The following is a 22,720-nucleotide window of genomic DNA, read 5'->3' on the forward strand; positions in this document are numbered from 1 at the left end:
ATTTCCCTATAAAGAGAAAAAAATAATCAGAACCTTCCATTCAGTTTAATGGTAGAATTTACAAGAGGCTTATATGTGCTGTGTTCATCCTGCTACTGAATTTGACTTTTGTTTTCTCACCTGCTCACTGCTTTGATATAATTATAGACAATATAGACAATATAAGGTTATCTTCCTCTAAAGAAAAGCTTTGGGGGTTATTTGTCAGCCAGTGATGCTTTAAAGTGGTTATTTTAAATTTTTTTTCTACCTAGTGTGTGCTGGATACTTAGAAAATCATTTGTTACATTTGGTTTAAATGATGTTTTTCTTTTAATACTTAGCAGTGATTCTGAGTGTGCAGAATTTGAGAGCCCTGATCTTCCACTAGGATTGCAGCTGCCTTGCCTGGAAGTAAAAGCCCATCATGGAAGCACAGTACAGAAACCCGGGATGAATGGTATCGTCTGTATTTGTAAACAACTTGTAATATAATTTTGATTTTGTTTAATGTACTTTAGAAATTAGTCCAAGCTCCCTAAAGATAGCTAGAATTTTACTTGTTTTGTTTTGGTTTTTTTTTTTGCACAAGTGAAACAGTTAAGCTCTCTTTTGAAGACTGTCTCTCTAGGTTCTCATTCTTGGCTGCATGCATTCAGGTGATTAGGTTGGAATCCTTCAGAAAAACCATACTTGTGCTAACTACAGGTGTCTTGTCTTTTCCAGAAACTAGAAAATCGGGATTAATAATTTATAGACTAATCCAACCTCAGTCTCTCTCTGGCTGTGTGGGCATAGGATTCTGAGGTCTTTCTAAGGGTAGTGCTTGTATCACAATATTGGCTATTTTCTTTGAGTATTTCTACTGCACAGCATTATGATAACACCCATATTTATCGAGATAAATAAGTTTTCAGATCTTGTTATAGTTGTGTAATACTTGTGGAGATATGAACTGCATTTACAGTTAAGGGCCTTTGTTCATTCATGCATTGACTAAATCTCATTATTTTTAAAAAGGTCTTGCATAGACTTTCTCCCCATATGATAACTATGACATTCCCCTAGAGCAGGGGGACGCAGAGTCCAGCCTGCGGGCCAGATTTGGCTTGCAGCAAACTCCAGTTCCCAGCAGCCCCTGCCCATGTCACTGGCTGGTTTCCATGGAGACCCTAGGAGGGGCAGGGCCATGACAGCATTTGGAGGCTGGGGTTTCCCTGAAGACCAATCCAAGCAGTGCTGGCAGGGTGCAAGGCTGGGTGGGGAACTGCTCCGGAGGATTTTGTGGTGGTTGCCAGCATGGTCTGGAGCTGGGACCTCCTGGGGTCTTCATAGAAACTGACTGCGGTGACATGGGCAGGGGCTCGTGGAAAATGCAGTCTGGCTGCTGGCTGGATCCACCATTTTGCCCACCACTACCCTAGAGCATATCCATAGTTTCTTTGATGCGGAAGGCAAAAAATTACAGGGTCTCTTTTACAGATAAGTTGTCCTTTCAAATCTTAGTGCAGCATCTATTTAAGGAACCTGTAATTTTATAATTGTTTACTTAAATGTATTTTGTAAATGTGGGTTATTTAAATTCTGCAGTTTGTCAATTGTGCACCTATCTGGTTTCAAGTTATGCTGCAAATTAAACATAATAATTGGCCCATTAGATAGATAGACTACTGGTTCATTAGTTCCGTAGCATCGTATCATTCACATTTTTAGGGGGAAAAGGCAACTAGAAAATAAGCCTACCATAACAAATGTTTCTTTCTAAATGTGCATTAGTTGATTTAAAAAGCATGATGGTATATATCCCTTGTAAAAATCTTGATTTTTATTTTTAAAATGTTTGGGGGGTTTTTAAGCATTACTTCTAGTAAAAGCAGCTGCAGAAGCAGCCAAAACAGCAATAGCAGTGACTTCATAGGGGACTGCCCTTTCCCTGGTATATCCTAGTTGCAAATCTGTGCACAGTATTAGCACTGCATAATGCTACTGCTCTCTTTTCCCACCCCTACTCCCTGAATGTGACTTTGTGGGGGGGAAAACTGCAAAAAGGACCTAGCCTCAGATTTCAGCTAATAATTCAGCTGCTTTCCCAGATACTCCTGTGGTCTTCTGAATGCTCAAAACTTCCAACAGTTTTAAATGTTCTTTATCTGTCTTCTGCTAATTGGCAGCTTGGTCCAACCTTCCCTTTTCCTCACTCTTTTAACCTCAGCTTCACTTCACATGTGATCCTATCCTGCCCTCATCATGTCCCCTTGATTCCTTTTTCTTCACTTTTTTTTTCCATTTAATATATCCTCCCAAAATAATTAAACCAATTAGTTTTGTTTCAGGCCACCAACTTCTTTTTTGCTTGTGTGTTGTATTGCTTTCCCAGCCCTGGGTGCCTATACATGCTTTGATGCATTCTAATTAGAATGCATTGGAGCAGACTCAGTCCCCTTGATTAAAACCCCTGCAGGTTTAAAAATGGCCAGCGGGGTGCTTTAACTGACACTTGTCAAATGAGCTTTAGTTGAAGTGGCCTATGGCCATTTTTAAATGTGCAGGGGCTTAATACACATGACACTGCGGTGTTTTAATTAGAGCAGCTCTCCAGGAACTGCTCTAATTAAAACGCCCACCCCCAAGCACGTGTATAGGTACCCCATGTTTCCTATTTGGATTCAACAGTCTTTGTGACAAGGCCTACTACTGCTATTACAGGGTGCCTCAGTTGTCCTTTAGGCATTACCATGATAAACGTGACTGCTGGGGCAGGGGACAGCAATGTTGATTCAGAAATACAGAAGCTACTAACCAAGTGCTAGGGATTAAAGCTTCCAGTAGTTTCAGCTCATTTTCTACCTTTTTTTCTTGCCTACCTTAAAGAGAATAGACCTTTGCTTAAAAGGGGCAATTTGTAGCTTTTACAGAGTTTAAAGGAGGCTAAGAATTACCTGTCTAAGAGACATTATAATATTCATTAAACTACAGGTCTCTTAGATTATTATTTTTGGGTTGTGCCTAATCAAATACTCATTCTGCTTAGTATTGTATTATCTTTAAAACAATGCCGTTAGTTGTGTTTACATTATTAAAAATAAAGACAAGAGATTTTGTCCCATTTAATATACAGTTCATTTATGTTTTTGTTCTCTATCATAGATTTCAGATATATAGGCAAGTGCCCACTCTTACCATTTCCCAATTCCAACTGTTACGAACCATGGAAAATGGACAAAAGTGTGCCAGTAAGTTGCTAAATACTTAATGAATTATTATAATATAGAGTTAATTGTATTTTTTTTTGTGCATTTAATCAATTCTTAAGAAAAATATCTAGCGATTTTTATTGGCCTATGTAAGCCAAAGTTTTCACCACCTTAAAATGTATGGTCTAATCCAGTGGTTTTCGAACTGTTCCACAAAATCCTATTTTTTTGTGATAGGTCATCAAGGGTTTCACAAAATGATTAGGGCCAGTGGTGGAGCAGGCCAGGTCTCCTGGCTCCAAGTCAGCTCGCATAGTCTGCAAAGCGAGAGATAGAGGTTCTCCAGCAGAAGAAGTGATATGAAAGGGTTCTGGTAGGAAGTTTGAAAACCACTGATCTACTGAATAAAACTTCTGAGGATGTTATCAGTGCTGAGAAGAAGACTGTTCACAATGCACGCATGTTGGCTTCTGCTTTACTAGAAAAACAAAATCAAGCAATATGTTCTGCCAGCTTTTGAGAAGAAGCTAAACAGTTCATTTATATTGGTTGCCAAACTGGAACTCAAAGAAGCTAAGTTCTGTTCCCAGCTTAGTAACTTGCTGTGACATCTTGGATGAGCCAGTTCAATTTTGTATTCATTTTCCCTCCTACTCTTAAATTTGGGGCATATTTTTTGATTGTCAGTTCTTCAGGGCACAGATTCTTACTGTGTTTTATACCATGCTTAGGACAATAAGCATTGATGTCCGTTTGATGTAAAACAGAAAGGGGAGGAAAGAGAGGAAAAAGTTGCTGCCTTAAAGGTTTAAAAGATCTTTTCATTGTCTTCTACTGGTCATATACATTTTTATTTTAAAATATAGTTAGTATGTTATTTCTTCTAATATAATGTTAATATGCTCATCTTTTTTAAAAAAAAAAAAATAGGAGAAATGACTATTTCACTTTCAGGTTTCCCACTCCATCCAGAAAATCCTGGAGATTGAATTGCCCCGTAAATATTGCAGATTTTATTTCAATACGCTGCGTGGCTGTGAGAGAGCAGAATGTTGGTTTTGGCATATTCCTGAAAAAGGAGATGAAAAGGTAATGGGTTTGGGGGGGTTTTGAAGGAGGAGAGATGATGGTACATATTTTCATTTATAAAAATCAGAAAATGTTTCTGTATTCAGTTTTGAGTTCAGGCTGAGTTATCTTTAGGGTAAATCTACACTGCATGAGCCATATGTCCTAGCGGGCATGTCCTACCCACCTGCTTGCATGCTCCAAGCCTGGAAATACACAGATGAAGAGTCACTGGGGACATTCCCTTTATTGGTTACACTTGTGACCCTTGTCTCCAGCATGCTTGAGAGCAGCTGTTGGGTCTCACCAAGCAGCCTTCCCAGTGTATTTTCAGTTTTGGACAGTGTGAATAGGAGTGGGTGGCTGGGGCATGCTCAAGAATATTTGCCAGGACATGCTTTTACTGTTACTTATATATACACTTAGAAGCTGAGGGCTTCATCTAAAGTCTTCAGTCTCCAAAGAAGGAACCCAAAGAATATGCATAAGTGCCTTTTTAAAAATTGCTTATTAGATCATTGTACTAGAGAAGCTGTTGAAGTTGCAGAGTTAGATTTTCAAATGATGAGAAACTGGATATGTGTGCCTACTCCTAGAAATCTCAAGAACATCTGAATGTGAATGTCTCCAAGGACCCAGCTAAAAAAACATGAAAATGTGTATACATTTGAAAGGTTTACATCATGGCATTCTTTGAAAGATAGATGTAACAATGGTTTAAAGACACTAATCCCTTCATGTAAAGGATTCATCCTCAATGAATACACTGTCAGAATGCGATTGACTTTATGTGCCAGGTATGAAGCATCTTTGCAATGCTTTCTTGAGCATTGGCAGTATCCAGCTCATTGACACAAGTCATGTTTTGGATTTTACTTTAAAGATACACTAAAATAATAACCAAATGTTAAAAATCCAGCCTCCATGAGCTTTTGTGAGCTGCAGTGTTTCTATTGAACTCATTGTTTTGCCTCCAAGGCCACAGTCTGCCACTTGGTAGCCTGGAAATACTTTTAAGTTCTTTACTGAAAACTACCTGTACAAATCAGACCAGTGATCCAGTTACTCAATATCCTGTTTTTTCGCAAGGACCACTAACAGAAGCTGGGGGGATAGGTGGACTCAGAAAGGATGTTCCTTTCTCATCTCCGTTAATTACTATACAGTTTACAGCCTGAAACAACAGTTTACATCTTAGAACATACTTAACGTAGCAGGATGATATTATTACCCATACCGGTGTCTGGTCCTTTTATGAACATCCATTTGTTCTTGAATCAGTAAGACAATGAGTTCCACAAGTTACCATTTTTATTTTGAAAAAAATGTTTTTAATTTGTTTTCTCTAAGCTTCATTGAATAAATCTTGGTTGGGTAAACAGTTTACCCTCCATGTTGTTCCTCATTTGTATACTTCAAGTACAACCATTCTTTTTTTTTCTGTAAAGTTTTTTACTTTTTTCCATTCTCCCACAGATAGATAGATAGATAGATAGATAGGTTTTTCCATGTCTCTAATAGCTTCTGTCTTCAAACTCTTTTTTTATTTGGGATATTGTGAGCAGAACTGAATAGAATGTTCCTGGACAGAGTATATCACTAATTGATAAAAGGGCATTTCCAGTATCTTTTATAATTTCTTTATACTTGCTAGTGTTTTACTTGGGTCTTTTGCCCAGTAATTGACCAGAGCTATTTGTTGATATACTTTACCATAATAATATCCAGCTCCTTTATTGCAGTGTTCCATTTATCTTGAAATCCAGAAACTTGTACGACTGAGTCACACTCTTCCTTTCTTTATGCATTACCTTGCATTTGTCAACATAGATTTTTTTTTTTAAGCCTGTTGTCATGCTACTCATAAACAGAGTTTTCTTAAAATAAAAAATCAGTCAGATTTCTCCCAGGACAAAGCCTTTTATTGTGGGATTTTACAAGCCCATTGACCCACTTGAAGTACCTTTGAAGAACCAAGATAACACTTTTTCCACAGGATGTTCAAAGTTAATTTGAGTTAACTGCTATTTAAGCTACATATATATGTAAACAACTATCCCAGACTTTTTTATGGGAGTCAAAACCTGGAACAGTCTCCTGGGATAAACTCGTCCTCTGTTTTCATTAGATGCCCATGGAGTTCTAAAGCCTTTTCTAATGCTGACCTCCTTAAATTTTGTCAGCCTCAAATTTTGTTAAACCATTTACCACCTTTTTCATCATCTAATAAATGTAAATGCCAAAAATATCATATATATGCATACAGCAATCCCACCATAACTTTTCTCTGAAAATCAAGCATTTATTCCTACTTTGGGGCAGAGATTGTTTAGCCAGTTTTTTACATGACAATTTAACTTCACAGAATTTAGCCTAATTCTCTTGGCTTAAATAAAGTTGCTTATAAGAGGATATTAATAAAAGTCTAGAGAAAATATATTGGCTTATTGCCTTGTTGACATGCCAAAAGAATTCTAGCAAATTAGAGCTGTGCAATTTTTTCTTCAAAGGACTTGTGCTCTGTTTGCCATTCTCAGATATAGTATAGTTCAGCACTTCTCAGCCTGAAGATTAGGATTGCTAAAGGTTTGCAGTTGTAGCTGGATGAAGAAGGCTTCTGAACCTTTTTTTAGTTGCAACATAGGTTCACAATACAAAAAAAAACAGATCCTCTAATCATGGTGTTTTAAATTATGCATTTAAAAATTTTAGGAAAGTAGTACCCAGGACTTATCTTTCACACCTCATTTAAAGATAGATAAAATATTTTGCTGCCCTTATGTATCTGGGATCGTGGCTGATTTTAATCAAAGATCGCGTATTTTTATTAGCAACTTGGGCTGTACATTCCTAGATTCTTTCAGAAGTCTTTGACAAATACCAGATGGCTTATTTTAGTGCTTTCCCCTCTGACACATTAGTCTAACCTGGCTTCATTTTTTATTTTATGAAAGAATAGGCCTGTGGTAGGTGTCGCCCAGTTCTTTCTTTTGGTGATATCTGGAGGAAAGGCAAGTGATTTTTTTTTTTTTTTTTTTTTTTTTTTTTTTGCATATTTTTCCTTTTCTTGGTTTGATTTTTATCTTTAATCCCAAATAACATAATACACCCCACTAACTTCCTCATAGATTTTCTGCTTTCAGCTGTTTGCTAGTCTCAGATTTGTCCTGTTCCTCTTAATTTTTACCTTAATATTTTAATTACCATAGACTTATCCCTTTCTGTTAGTTTCAGTTGAGAAGCCTCCTTCATTCAGATACCAGGGAAGGATTTTTAAACCAGACTCAACATCAACCCTCTTGTGCAATCAAAACAGCTATTTGACAGGAGAGTGGAGTTGTTAGAGAAAGTACATTCACATTTGATTCTCAAGACAGTAATCTGCAGTCTCCAAAAATGTTGGTCTTCTACAAGATGAACAAGGTTTATGCCTTAGACCTTGAGAAGATGGACATAGAGGCTACTCTCTTTTTCTATCAGTCACAAAGATACTCAAAGTCAGCTGCTAATCGCAAATATTTTAATGCTGATTAAATTACCACCTGTCAACAAATCATTGTTACAACAGTCAGCATGTCCCAAATCAAACCAATCAGAATTCATGGATCCTACCCATGCCTATCTCAAATTGTGGTATGTCTCATCCGGTATACCAAATGCCCTCATGGAAATTATCACTATGTTAGTTAGCATTTTGGCCTTGTTCAGTTAGTTCTTCTGTAATCAAAATGTAGCAGATCTATCTGATTGGTGTTTGTTATGCTGAACTGCGCAAACTGACGAGTTTTTGAAGTCTTGAAGCATTTTTTTTCATATGACGTTTCAGAGAGACCAACCTGCAGTTTGTCCCTTGCAATACATATCTATTCTTGACTAATTTGGTGCAAAAGAGAAGTCTTGATAGAAGTAGTAAACCTGGCTGTTTGGAGAAGAATCAGCCAATTGGGCAAATTTATTTCTAATAACTCACAGGAGTGAAGAACTTCTTAATTTTTATTCCAGTTATTGTGAAAGAAAGAAGATAGTTGCTATTAAGCTTCACTGGGCATAGTAGATGTTATCACCTGACTAGATGTTTTAACTGCTGAATTTTGTCCTAAACATCCACATCCTATTTGCATACTTAGACTGATTTGTGAAAAATCTATTAATACTTTCTAAGAGTAGGTATTATTACAAATTAATTCATTTCATTTCCTATCTGTTCTTTGTGGAAGCCTTTGTAATGTATAACTTTGGTTTGCATGCTTTTCAAGCTGTGGTATATTATAGCTCTATTTCTTTTTTATTAAATTATACCTGCACAGATATGGCTAATTTAACTTATAAAACATAAGTTGTTCATCAGAAGTATGATTATCGGTTCATTTGCTTCTTACTTAGCTGATTTTTTTATGGTAGTTCCATCTGTTTATTTTGCCCAATAATTTTATTGAATATTTTACATATATTGAAAAAGGAATGTCTCTTGAAAAATTACTGCTGCACTGGTGGTATTCTATTCTTACAGTTATGGTCATCTTTATTGATCCCATGAACTTTCAAGTGAAAACGCAGCGAATAAAGTAGTGAGGTCTTGGACTCAACACAGTCTTAATTGCATCTTGATCCCAATTTAGGACCTCTAATGAAAATTAATTCTACTGCTGCTTATTTTTAGTCTTAGCAAATCTTAGTTTTACTCTCCCTGAATAATGATTGGTTGACCTTGGACATTTGCCATGCTAATCAGCTGTTCCCATATGATAAATAATTATGTTTGCATCTTTCTCATAAAATTAGGTTTGGGGTTGGACAAATTATCTGCAGAGTCAACAGGGGGAACTTGATAAAGCAGGTGATTTACAAGTATCATTTCAGTAGGCAAGATTAAGAAATGCTACTGTGTGGTGTTTCAGTAAAGTTTAACTTATTTCAGACTAGACCCCTTAGCCAGTTTCTTAAACTGGCTGTTTCCACAAATTAAAGACTCCACTGGGGAAAAAAGCCTTTAAAATTTGTTACATTTTCAGATACTAAAAATGCTATCCCTGTTCATAATTCAGTAAAATTGCATCATGAAGGTGAGTTTGGTCAAAATTCCCCATAGAAATTTGTTTTATATATCAGTTCCTATCTAAATCTATTACAATTAACTCCAAGTTTAGACTTGCCCATTTTTACATGGTCCATAGATTCAATTATACCCCTTGTAAATTGAAACAATTAAATCAACGAAAGTCTCATACAAGCTGGAAATGAAGCACACAATTAGGCTCTTTTATGCATGTAATACAGACTTGTCTCTTGATTAAACCTTCTACAACTGGGTTTTCCAAGCAATTTCACTAATATTTGGAACTGTGAAAGCTCCAGATGCAGTCTTGGTATTTTGGGAGTTGATCCAAAGGAGGAGGAAAATAGATTCCAAAAGAAAGCAAACTAATTTACATACTTCAGGCATGTGCTAAAATTTGTTTTGGAAATGCCCTCCACCACCTGGGTTTTTTGATTAAATGAGCTAACCCATTGCCAAGTGATGCTATTTGTTTCAGCAGTCAAAGATCCTATGTAAACTTTTTACCAAAGGGACTTACTTGTACACTGTTCAACTAAAAGGTGGTCATCGCAATTATTAACAATTAAATACAAACTATTCTTTTTTTAAGGATTTTATTTATAATCACAATATTGAGATTCTAAAAGCTAAAATTATTTGGTCTTATCCTCAAACTTGCTGATCTGAACACTATTTTAGAGAAGAAAGATTGACTCAAGGGAAAGGAAGGCATAGCATAGGTTTTGACATTGTATGTCTTAAGTCATTAAAAAGGTTGCTCTCAATTTAGACATTTAGGCCACTTTTACACGTGCTCCAGGGGTGGAAAGGGCAGCATTTTAATTAGAGTGGATCCAATAGCTGTTAACTAAAGCGCCACCGCATCTCGTGTATCGGCATCCCCACGCTTTAAAATGATGGCAGGGGCACTTGAACTAAAGCTTGTTTGATAAACTTTAGTTCAGGTGTACCCACCACCATTTTTAAGTACGGGGATGCTGATACATGAGATGCAGGAGGCTGCTGGAGCACAGGAATTGCCATGCTTCTGCAGACTTAATTAATAGTCTACTCTGACGCGCTGGAATTCCAGTGTGTTGAAGCGGCCTCCATGCTCATGTGTAGACACTTTTAAATATCTTTTTTAACTACTATTTTTATAAGTACCATGTAAGACTGTTAATGAAGAATGCAGAAAAAACTATTTAATTTGTCCCCATTACTTACTTTGCATAGTTGATAGCATATGTATGTACATTCAGGTTGACTGTTCCCAAAATAATCATCTGCCCCCCCCCCCCTACTTTCCAGTTGAAACTTTTTTTTAAAAAGGGGGGAGGGGGGAGATAGATAATTGACTATACCCTATTCCCCCTCCCCCCACCACAAGTAATAAAGTAAATGTACCTGAAACTACTTTTAATGCTTCAACTGGCAAGATTACAGAATGTAATCTCTTTTGGTTTTTGCCATTTTTGCAAAACGCAGTGTAGCATATATGCATGTTGCAAATATTATAGGTGTTTTGTGTTTTGCATGGCAGTTTAAATATTTGAGATATTTTTAATAAAGATGAGATAAAGATGTTCAGAAGAGAACTTTTTGTGAAGCTTTCTGGAATTTAAATAAAATAATTGGTCTGTGGTAAAATGGTTTGATAAGTTCAAGTGATTTTAGGAATTTTTATTAAGTGCCCTACCTTCTGTTACTTTATGGGAGAGCAAAACTTATTCATTGTTATCAGTTTTATTTCTAGACAGCCTTCTGATTTACGATTTCTGTGTAGATTTTTTTATACTACATTTTCATTTTTTTACACTTGTACATTCCTTTCTTTTTCACCTTTAAATTTACTTTCCTAGAATTAATTACTATTTTCGTTTCCAAACTTTTCTCTTGTTTAGTACAAATCTGTTCAGGGAATTCTGATAAAGGTCTGAGTTAACACATATGTATAATTATGATAACAGCAGTTCCTTTGGAAAAACAACCTATCTAAAGTATCTTAAAGTTAATAGCACTGGTTGTGCTCTAGCACTGCTTTTGTCTGCAGACCAGTTAGATTATCCTGTCACCATGCATAATTTAAACAAGCACAATTATAAAGCTTACTTGCAGTAAAAAGTTTGTCCCATGTTCCTGTGTTAGAATACAGCCTAATCTGAACTAATAGATTTTGCTTTTCTCATTTTTGTCCTTTCTAGATTTGCATGGCAGTACTTCGGACATATATAAATATTAACGAAACAAGTCTGCTACAACGTGCAGGTATGATATAACACAATTTTTAAGAGGCATATAATACAGAGAGCCATGAGAAGGTATAATACTATATAAAATAATAAAGAACAGGTTTATTTAATATATGAAGTGTGTTCCATATCCATTTTTGTTCACACTTCTTTAGTAGTTTTGTTATAGACTGATCACAGTAGATATAGTTTTAAATTTATTCTGGGAGAGATCTTTGGTAAAATGGATTTAAGGTTAGATGAATGAATCAATAGCTTAAATGTAAAAACGTTAGAGGGATGTTGTAACAATTCTGAAACCAAAGATTCGAAACCCAAGAAATTCATAATTAATGCAACACTTAATTGCATTTCATATCGTAACATATTTGTATTTTTATTAAGGCACACAATAAGTCCTTTACTTTGCCATGTAGTGATACCATGCAGACACACAGCTATGACTTGGTTATTTGTGTTTCCAGATGCATTCAATATAATTCATTTTCCCCTTCCTGGCATTGTTACTGGGACTTGAGAAAAGGATAAGAATAGTTTAAAGGAACTTACTTGCGAGGAAAAACTACGGTATATGAGAGAGATTAGGCCTGCTTCTGAAGTCTGATCCTTATTGTATGTGCTCTGTATGCACACAAGGCTCCTCTACACGTGCAATTAATGTAGCTGAATAAACTCTGGTAAAGTTTGTGCTGGAGTTTATTGCTCCTGGATGCTGCCCCGGCTGGGGGTCAGCCTGCCAACCCAGGGCTGTTCTGATCGGGCTCAACGTGCTGCACAGGGGCTGGCTGGGGCATGAGGGTGCTTAAATGCAGGGGTAGCCAGTAAGCAGCCCCCACACTGGAGCACCATAACTGCCCCAGCCAATCCCGTTAGCATATGTATGTGCATTGCAATGGAGTCATTTAGTTTACTCCATTGTAATACCACCACATGTGTAGATGGTGGCATTTTAATGCAGAGCTAATTAGTCGGTTCTGCAGGAAGCGTCTTGTATAAACATGCCCACAGGGCCTTCTTATTTCTGTAGACCACTGTACAGGTATAGGGACCTGTTATGTAAGAATAGGCTCAAGGGGAAAGCACTGGGACCCAGAGAAAATAAATGTTTATAGCAGGGAGTAATAGGATTAAATTGCATTTATGGTTATCAGTTTTAAAAGAGAACTAAAAGCAGTTTTGGGAATTATAATGCTTCAGTGTCCGCCATTTTTAATTATATCATTGTCTTGTGCGTTAAAGCAGGGGGTTTCAACCTTTTTAAATAAGTGTACCCTCAGGGGGGGGCAAGCAACATCTGCACGGCCCTGCTCCTGTGAGCCAGCAGCGTGGGGTTGCAGCGCTCCATCCCCACCTGCCCCCACATACCCCCTGGGACCTTTCAGAGTACCCCCAGGGGTATGCATACCTCTGGTTGACAACCCCTGCATTAAAATATATTTGTTACCCAAAGTCCTACTCAGAAGGGAAGAATGACTTTACTGGGAAAGAATTAAAATGAACGGCGGGTGGGGGTTGTTCATTCATATATATCTCTATATATAGATATATAGAACTGACAGTTTTTTCTTAGAATTGACAGTTTTTTCTCTAATCTTCTGTTATGTGGTAAAATGCTTGGTCAGGGGGTTCAAATAAAGATCATGCTAAAAATCAGGCTCTTAGAAAATATTGTATTGTTGGCTGGAATGCTTATTGACATTGAGACTATACTTTAATTATCTATTAGGAAGAAAGGACAAGTTCTACTGTTTGGGACATTTTAAGCCTATATTGAACAAAGTGTAGCTCTGAGCAGCCCCTGCATCTTTAGGGGGTCTGGACTAAATATAATATCTCTTTTCTGCTTCTACCTCTTATGTGAAATTGTTGAGTGACTGCGGGGGTTCGTAATAGAACATGGATAATCTTAAGCACTCTGGCTGGTGGTATGGCTAGCATAAAATGGATGCATCTAGCACACAGGTCACCATGTGACAGCCATCTCTGTTTTCCTGGGTCATGACTGTATTGTACATCTGTAAGGTTATTTTGCAGGTCATTCCCAGGACATGCCTGTCAGGCTCTGTGTTCTTGCTGGTCATCAACTGGCCAACCAACAGCAATGTGGTTTGGAAGGGCAATCAATGTGTGTAAATGAACGTGCTGCACCTGTTTTGATCTGGGTTAAAATCCAAGACAACTAAACCCATGTCAAATTACACGTCTGTCTACAGCCCAAGGAAAACTGTACTGCCAATGACTGAATGTGTAATATGTGTAGGGGATAATTCCAAAAATTAAATCAATCTGGTTCCCGTTATCACGGAACTTGTGACTAAATATTTTCTTTTAATTTTCTTTGTTTTCTTGTGTTCATATTAAGAAATAGCTACTGTAATTAAAACCTGCTTCAGGGAATAAGTTGTTTAAAAATATTGGACAATAAGATGAACTGACCACTCCAATTGATTCTTTCCAGTCCAGATATTTATGAATTACTACAGAGAAGTTACTCCTGGTTTGCATTTTGATTTACAAGTCCTGAATGACCTTCTGATTGCTTTGCTCAAGCATTGCTTGTTGAAGGAAGTATTTCCGCTGTTAAACATTGGTATAATGATTAAAAGGCTGGTGAGTGAAATTGAAACATTTTGAATGACTGCATGGGGTGATAATTCTTCTATTACTAACCATTCACTGTAATTGCATTTCTGTTTTTATTTTGATATCCAGTTCTTTAATGCAAAACCATATGTAAAGCAGTCATAAACTACTCTTAAGAAAACTCTAAACTGTCCATTGGAAATTAATAAGTCTAATTAGGATTTTTTAAAATATTTTTTGTTTAGCCACCTATTGATGTGATTCTGAAAGTGTTTGAACATGTGGCTTCCACGAATATTAGAGAGGCTGTGCCTATATTAATAGATGCCTTTTGTAAGGTAGGCCTTTGACTATTCCATTATGTCCTTTTATTTTAAAATTCAACTTAAAGTATTTTAAAGATAGAATTGAAGTAAGCAGTTGTTTATATTGTTGTAGCTGCTCTCTTTCTAGAGTTTTCCATTCTTCCCTTGTCTTTTAAATCTTACTTTCCATCAAGTATTTTTCCCATAGTACATTACTACCTGTGCCAGTTATTGTTGGAAACCTTTTGAAAAAGCTAAATTTTATGCATATCTTCAATTTCTTCTTTTGATACCACAGCTTTTTGATGCCGGAATGGGTTTTGAGTCTGAACATTTTAACTGTATTGTTAAGTTCCTTCACCAATTGCAAGTTTCCAGTCAGGAAATAAATACTATTTTGAACATAAAATCCAGGTGCGTATTTAACATAGGGAATTATCTAATAGCTAATATACAAAAGGTATTTAATAATTTTTTCATGCTTTCATTTATGTAAAGATTAGATTCCATTATTTTAGGATGCTGCTAATTGAAAAATGTGAATCATACTTCTGTACGAAGAAGTTTAATCATGGGAACATAAACATAACATTAGAAGTTCCATCGTATATCAGACTAATGGTCCATCTAGCCCAGTATCCTGTCTCTGAGAGTGGCAGAAATGAATGCTTTAGAGCAGCAGTTCCCAAACTATAGGTCGCAACTGCAAATGGGTCACAGCAACAGCAGGTGGGGTCGTAATAAAAAGGGATCTGGGTTTTCCACTTGCTGTAGAAAAACGCAGATTTTCTCCTTAAACAGAGAGAAGACCAGGTTTTCCCTGTTAAAGGAAAAAATCATGGATTTCTCTCTTAAAGGAGAAAACTATGGGAAAATTTGAGTTTCCCCTTGCAGGCTGGCAGAGTTCCAGTCTGCAAGGGGCTGCTTGGTGCTGGAGGGAGCAGGGGTGGGCAATTGGAGGCAGGAGGTGCCATGTGCATGTGTATCAGCCAAGCAGTAGTGGAGAGTAGGTCCTGCAGCTTCTTCCAAGTTAAGTCTGTGTGGAGGGGCACAGGCAATGTATTAGGGAAAAGGTGGGGCACAGACGATGCAGGGGCAGGAGGACACATGCCACCTCAAGATTTCTGTGCCTACATCAGGGCATGAGGCTACAGCAGGGCTGGGCCATCTCTAGGTGGTGGCAGCAGCTGCCTCCATGGCCCAGTGGGTGGTGGTGCAGGAGGGAGCACTGCGCCTCCATGGCCCAGTGGGTGGTGGTGCAGGAGGGAGCACTGCGCCTCCATGGCCCAGTGGGTGGTGGTGCAGGAGGGAGCGCTGTGCCACCATGGCCACCAAGTTGAGGCGCAGCAGCAGCAGCGGTGTGGAGTTACGCCCTGTGCTGCTGCCAGGTGGGCAGGGGTCCGTGGTGCTCCCTCCTGTGCCGTGGACCTGTGCCTGTCTGCTGGGCTGCAGAGACCCCAGGGGGAGGGCAGCAGGGCGGGGAGCCCCAAACCCACAGTGAACAGCCCACATCCTTCCCCCCTGCCCCATGGGCTCTGCTCCAGGTGTACCATCCGCAGGGGAGGGGAGTTGAAAAAGAGCTGGCTCTACACTCCATTCCAGCCGTAGCAGTCGCCACCACCTCCCGTGGGCAGCAGCCAGGGTTCAGGCACTGGTTGGGGAGTGGGGGGCTACAGGTAGGGAGTGGGGGTCCATGCTGAGGAAATGGGGTCATGCTGAGGAAAAGTTTGGGAAGGACTGCTTTAGAAGGAGGGAATTGAACCAGATATGAGTGATCTATCCCCTATCGTTACCCTCTCTGGCAGCCACTGTTACTGGTTTAGAGATGCCAGAGGAAACACTTGCATCTGTTCTGCTCGGGTATTAATAAATCTGCTATTACGAAATATATCATCCGTGAATTTGTCTTGTCCCTGTTTGAATCTGGTTATGCTGTCTGCCTCTACAACCTCCTGTGGCAATGAATTCCACAAGCTAACTCTACACTGCAAAAAAAAAAAATACTTTCTCTTTTAGTTTTAAACCCATTTCCTAATTTCATTGGGTGCCCCCTCATCTGAATATTTTGGGACTTGGTGAAAAGCACTTCACTGTTTGCCTTGTCCACACCTTTCATGATTTTATAGACCTCTCATATCCACCCTCAGTCTTCTGTACAAATTGGAGAGTCCTAGCCTTTTTGTCTCCTGGTTTAGCAATTGCTCCATACCCCTGATCATCTTGGTTGCATTCCGTCATTTCACACCAACTATATTGAAATATGCTGTTAATTTTATTAGAAGTGGTAACATCAAGAATAGAGAATTGAAAGATTTGGGTTTTTACTTCAGATATTAAGGTTTTTCCAACACACTTGTGATCATAAAATTCGATTGGATATGATACTCCCATCAGTGCTCCCAACAGTTTTCTTCATGATTTTGGACAAATCACTGAGTTGGTGGGAGGCCTTGCACTGATTCTTCTTCTATGCCTGCATCCCAAATCCCAACCTCTAAATTTAATCTACTCTATTTAGCTCACAGAAAGGTTGTGAAATAAATGTCACTTCTTGTGCACTTACTTTCAAGAAGTGAAAGTAAACCACTTCTTGATTCACAGATACCATATGAATTCAAAATACTGTTTTAACAATAAAATTGTAAAAATTTAATTCTACAGCTTTTCATATTATTTCTATATAGGAGTATAGAGGTGTCTTTCAACCAAGCAGTTCAGGGTTTTATCAACACAATATATTTATAAAACCTGTGTGAATTAATTGATATCACTTTACAGATAAGGGCAGTGATTCACAGAGAAGTGATGTGTTCAGTGTGTTGCATTGTCAGTGGCAGAGCCAAAATAAAACCATCACTAGATCACATTTCTTTTGTCTAATTTGACAGAAATTTTTACTTCGGGAATGTAGTACAATATGATGCTCAGTTTACATTGTCTGTTTTGTACCTAAATTGTATTACATTTGAGATAATGAAAACTTTTCCTGCAAGTTAGTTCATCTTTCTGTGGAAATAGATTTCATTTTACTAACTACCAACTATCAAAAACTTATGTCTGAACATGCTTGTTAAATGTCATGTTTTGGTGTTCATTATGCTTGCTGTCTGTTGTTATTTTTGCTTTAGTATACTATGTCTACGAAATATACAATTTTTAATCTATAAATGACGAAGTATTTTTGCTGTTTCCTAGTTGGGTTATGGGGTTTTAGAAAGGTAACTCTAGGAATGAAGAAACTGGCTAATTTCAATACAGATACTATAATTAATAGCTTTCTCTTGTCGAAGGTTTCAAGCAAAACAGTTTAAAAAGAACTGGCTTTGTGACATAAATATGGCAATAGCTGAAATTCAGGTACAGTATGAACACCTGTTTTTTTTAAAAGAAACTTCAGAACTAGCTGCATGATGTTCAGTCCTTGATATCCAGTGGAAAGACCTTGTATGTTATAACATGATGGGTCAGTAAGGCTTTTCCATGGTTATTTGTAATTTGCCTTAAATGAATTTGGATCTCAAGGCATTTTTTTTTCTTCTAATACTAAGTGGTGCCATTTACCTCTTTAAAACATTTTCTCATTCTTATGTGAACTGAGAAACTATCTGCTGATACTAGGATTCAGAGTCTTAGGTTTAGTAAAGCACTACAAGATCTTTATTACATAATGCAATGAGCTACTGTCATAGTGCTACCATTGAAATAGTGATTGTTAAGGTGCCTGTTAAATTTTATTTTGTGATTTGGTATAATAGTGGTGTATTTGTGCTTTTGATCTGTGATACTATACTGTTCCTTACCAGAAATATAAAATAACTTTCACTTCCTATTTAAATGATTCATATATAGAAGCAATTCCGGAACGAAACTAATTGGAATGCTTATTAAAAAAATATAAATTAAAAATATATTATTTTTTCTTAATAAACATTTTTATTGTTATGGGTGATGCATATATGTTTGCAGTAGCAGTAATAGTGCATCTTTTTAAAATATATGTAATTTTTTGGAATAATTCACTTGTTTAATATTCTGCATATCTTTTCAGGTTTAAATAGAAGTTACTTATTGAATACTTATATGTACACTTATTATGTATGTAGATGTGATGTAATTGGGTTAACTGAAACTTGGTGGGGTAGTTGATATGACTGGAATATTGTCATGGATGGGCATACCTTGTTCAGGAAGGACAAACAAAGGAAAATGTGATGTTACTTCATGTATAAAAGTGACATGCGCTTGTTCTGAGGTACTGTACAAAGTGTGAGGTAGACCTGTTGAAAGTCACCAGGTTAAGATAAAATATGAGAACAATAAAAACAATGTCATTGTGGATATCTGCTGTTGACCACCAAACCAGGAGAAGGAAGAGGAGGGCAATGCTTTTTTCAAACAGCATCTGACTAGTGTAACCTGGTGCTAATGGAGGCGGGGGCATTTTCATTTGCAGTGACATCTCTTCAGAAGGTAATGCATCAGTGCAGAGGCAGTACAGCAAGTTTTTGAAGCATGTTATTTTTCAATAGAGATAGGGGCCTGTAAGAGAAATATGGAGTCCTGATACGTCCTGGTTGCGGGGAGCACCTCCTATTTTGGAAATAGGAAATAGAGGAGTTCTGTTTGGTTTCTAATCTGAATTAGAATAAGTTTTGAAATACATTTCTGAAGATCATATTTTTCTCACACATTTTATTGCAATTTTCATTATTTTTGGGTGTGCAGTACAAGTGTACCCCAGTTCTCCCTCTGTCATAGGCTCTGTCATTCCCCTCCAGTTCACCTGCCTGATGCACCATGCTGCTTCATCTCCCTAGCTGGACTGTGTTGTATGCTCCTGCCTGCACGAATGCCTCTGACTTGGGGGTAGGAGGTGCCAAAACACAAGTTCACCCAGGCTTCCATTTTCCCTAAGGCTGGCTTTGTTGCCACACAGTCATACACAGTAGAGTCAGTAGAGAAAAAACAGATCATGTTAGTTGGACTTCTGTTTCAATTTTCATTGACTGGCTGGGATGGCCTACAAAATCTGGGACTGTCCCAGCCAAACCAGGATGTACAGTCACCCTAACAAAAGACCATCCTGGCTAAGCAGCAGACTCTTTCAGGAGCTGAAATTTAAAAAGAATTGTAGAAAAAATGGAAGCTTAATCCTATTACTAGGGATGAAGATAAAGTGTAGCATAGGCATATAATAAAAAAAAATCAAGCTGAGGCAAAAATTGAGAAAGCTAGCAAAGGAAATAAAGGGCAGCAACAAAAGCATTCTACAAGTACGTCAGAAGTAAGAGGAAGTCCAAGGAAAGTGTAGGTTGCTTACTGATCACAAAGAGCTATCTGATAATGGATGATGCAGAAGATGATGAAGTATTTAATGCAGGGGTTTCAAACTCATCCAGCCCCAGGGGCCAGATGAGTGGAATGGGGTGCAGCCCCTGGACTGGATCAGGTTTTAGTTGATTCTAGATCCTAAGTAACAGCCCATTTATCTACCACATTGGTCCTCTGCATCTTCTCAAGTGCATCTGGAGCATTCTTCTTTGGCAGTGTGCTTTGGCTAAATAAGCAATGAAATGGTCTGAGCCACCTTGTAGGTGTCTTCTAGCCAACCTGGTTCAGCTGTTTCCTATGTGCCACTCTCACTAGGGGTAGGTCTACCAACTTCATGAGATGGGTTACCAGGGAGCTCCACCTCGGAGGAGTTAGTTGAGCCACCTGTGCTAATTTTGTTGGACATTCTGCACCACCCAAGCTCATCTAAGGTGTCACTGCCCATCACTGATGTAGTAAAGGATCCAGTCAAACTATTGCAGTAAAACTCAGAAGTGGTCATACCTACTAATAAAAATATGGACAGGAAATATTGAGTTCCTTTGAAAGGAGTTAGAGCTCTTACATCCTGTCTTTTCCTCTTTAGTTGTTGTGACAGCTAACAAGAATGCAGTTATGCAAGTCCATCCACAAGGACAAGCAACCAGAGAGGGCTGGACCTTGTTGGAAAATGGTCCTATTTTTTCTTAAGTTTCTACTCTGGACTTTTAGGGTCTTACCTCTGGTTCTGCACCTGCTGACAGCAGTAGAATACTTTGCACAAACCTTCATTTCACAGATTGTACCTGACTTTAAAAGATCCGTTTTCATCCCTAGTAGGAAGAACTCTACTAGTTCAACCAACATGGCAAAATGGGCATGACTTATCTAGCTAAAGTTGGTCAAGGAACATTTCTCTTGACCCGTTTTCTATTGTAGATGCACATTCCTGTTGGAAGTCAAACATGTCAGTCTCTCTGCAGTCTCATTCAGGATTCATCCGGCAGCTATCTTTACCCACCAAGCACCAGTAGAGGAGAAGCCCATTTGCTCACCAACTGCCCTCAGATTCCTCAGAGGCTTGGCTGTAGCCCTTCTTCATGTAAAGGACCTTGTCATGCAATTCAACCTGAACTTGGTCTTGACATCCTCTTGGGGCAGCTGTTTGGGCCCTTGAGGACTGCTCATTGTTCTACCTGTCCACGAAGATGGCATTCTTAGGGGAAAATATCTAAGCAAGGTAAGTTATAAGCTGTTAGGGTAGATCCTTCCCATGGTATCTTCTGTCTGGATGAGGTAATCTTGAGGACACATCCAAAGTTGTCATACCTGGTCTCTGAATTCTACCTGAGCTCTCAGATTATTTTACAAGGGGTCTTCCCTAAGCCTCATTCTGTGGCAGCTAACCTTTACACTACTTAAACGTCAATAATTTTAATTTATTTTTTTATTTAAACTGGATCAGACCTTTCTGAAAAATCTTTGCTGCTATTTATCGCTATAGCTTTTGACTCCATAAGTGGCATCTGCAAGGCAGATACCTGGAGCTTGACAGCATATTTTTACCAAGTATTATGCAACCTGGGAAGCAACATATGGTAGAACAGTCCTTCAGTCACTGTTTGCATGGGGAACTTCAAGACCTCCCTCCAAGTATGTATGGGCACATATGTGGGCAGTTACTCAAGAAAAATTACAGTAATTGGAGTTTGCATTTAACTCCTTTCCTCCTTACTGTTTTCTTGCACAGCACATTTTAAGAGGGAGATGAGTAGAAAGTACACCCTGCCCCTTTATCCTTTTGGGTGTGAAATACTATGAACACTGCTAAAACAACAGATCTGTAGTCCAAGGCTTAGAGCATGATGCACTTCAACAGCGTGAATATGCATATGAGTAATTATTTTAAAGAATTCCAGTTATTGATAAGTAACCGTGTTCAATTTTTTTAAAAGCTTGAAAATAGAACATCCGTAATATGAAAGTATGCAGTTGTACTTTTAATGCGACTTTGGGATGCTGTTGGAAAAAAGATATTTAATATTTTTCCAAAGTTATGTAATAAGTTAGATTCATAATCAGATTTTGAGATGCAGAAAACTAGCAGTCATTTTGTATGGTACAGGAAAGATAAAAACCATAAATTTTGACATGGTTAGGTAAAAGATGATTTAACTAACTTTTATACGCAGTTGCAATTTATATGTTTTTGGAGAAGAGCAATATTAAACAAATACAAAATGGAAGCTAATTTGGATAGAAACTGCAGAAAAAGATTTGAATATGAACAGCAGGTTGAACAGTACTTTTTAGTTTGACAGTAGCAGAATACAATAATGGAATGGTACACTGTATGGAATTTGGTATGTTTCACTGAAATGACTAATATTTAAATGACAGAGTGAAGAAAACAGGATTGGAAGACAAGATAGTTAAACAGGAATTAATAGAATCTTAAAGGAAATCGGAATTATACATGTGAATTCTTGAAATAATGCAAAATGTGGAAAGCTAGATGGATGTATTGTAAAAATTAATGTCTCTAAAGACAGATCATTTATCTGTAAAGCTTAAGATAAGATACTGCATCTTAAATTCCCTCTGTGATGCATTTTAACTGGTTAATGGTTCATCAATAAGGGTGTTTAGAAGTTTAGGTAGCTCATTGAAAATATTATAGAAAATAACACATTTATTAGCTGCATTTTGACTCCCTAGAAGTCATGACAGCTATACTTTCCAAGTTTTATAGTGTTTCCTGTTCATTTTCATAAACTTTCCTTGCTCTTCAAACAGCTGTTCCTTAGTTTTCTTTGCATTAAACTGTATTTAGACAGTTGTGGCCTGTGTCTTAGTAAGATGTGCTAAAACAAAAGGCATCGAGAATACTGCACTATTTGAGGGGTAAGGTAGTGTGTCTAAAAACAATTCCATTCATTTCACATCTTTGAAGAGTATAAGAACATACTTCTCTTTAGTAGAAAGTGATTT

At 37.7% G+C, this 22,720-nt stretch overlaps 1 protein-coding gene across 1 annotated transcript in view; it reads left to right on the forward strand.

Moving 5' to 3' along the window:
• TOPAZ1 (testis and ovary specific PAZ domain containing 1) overlaps positions 1-22,720 on the forward strand; it is a 100,091-nt gene that overhangs the window by 57,127 nt on the left and 20,244 nt on the right. Inside the window, exons 9-16 of the mRNA XM_025211848.1 lie at positions 324-439; positions 3,127-3,212; positions 4,128-4,262; positions 11,484-11,547; positions 13,990-14,141; positions 14,360-14,452; positions 14,718-14,833; positions 17,710-17,776. Of these exons, the coding sequence (XP_025067633.1) occupies positions 324-439; positions 3,127-3,212; positions 4,128-4,262; positions 11,484-11,547; positions 13,990-14,141; positions 14,360-14,452; positions 14,718-14,833; positions 17,710-17,776 (829 nt within the window). The remainder of the gene's footprint in view (positions 1-323; positions 440-3,126; positions 3,213-4,127; positions 4,263-11,483; positions 11,548-13,989; positions 14,142-14,359; positions 14,453-14,717; positions 14,834-17,709; positions 17,777-22,720) is intronic.

This window comes from Alligator sinensis, unplaced genomic scaffold (assembly GCF_000455745.1).
Source record: "Alligator sinensis unplaced genomic scaffold, ASM45574v1 scaffold279_1, whole genome shotgun sequence".
In the NCBI taxonomy this organism is placed as follows: Eukaryota; Metazoa; Chordata; order Crocodylia; family Alligatoridae; genus Alligator; species Alligator sinensis.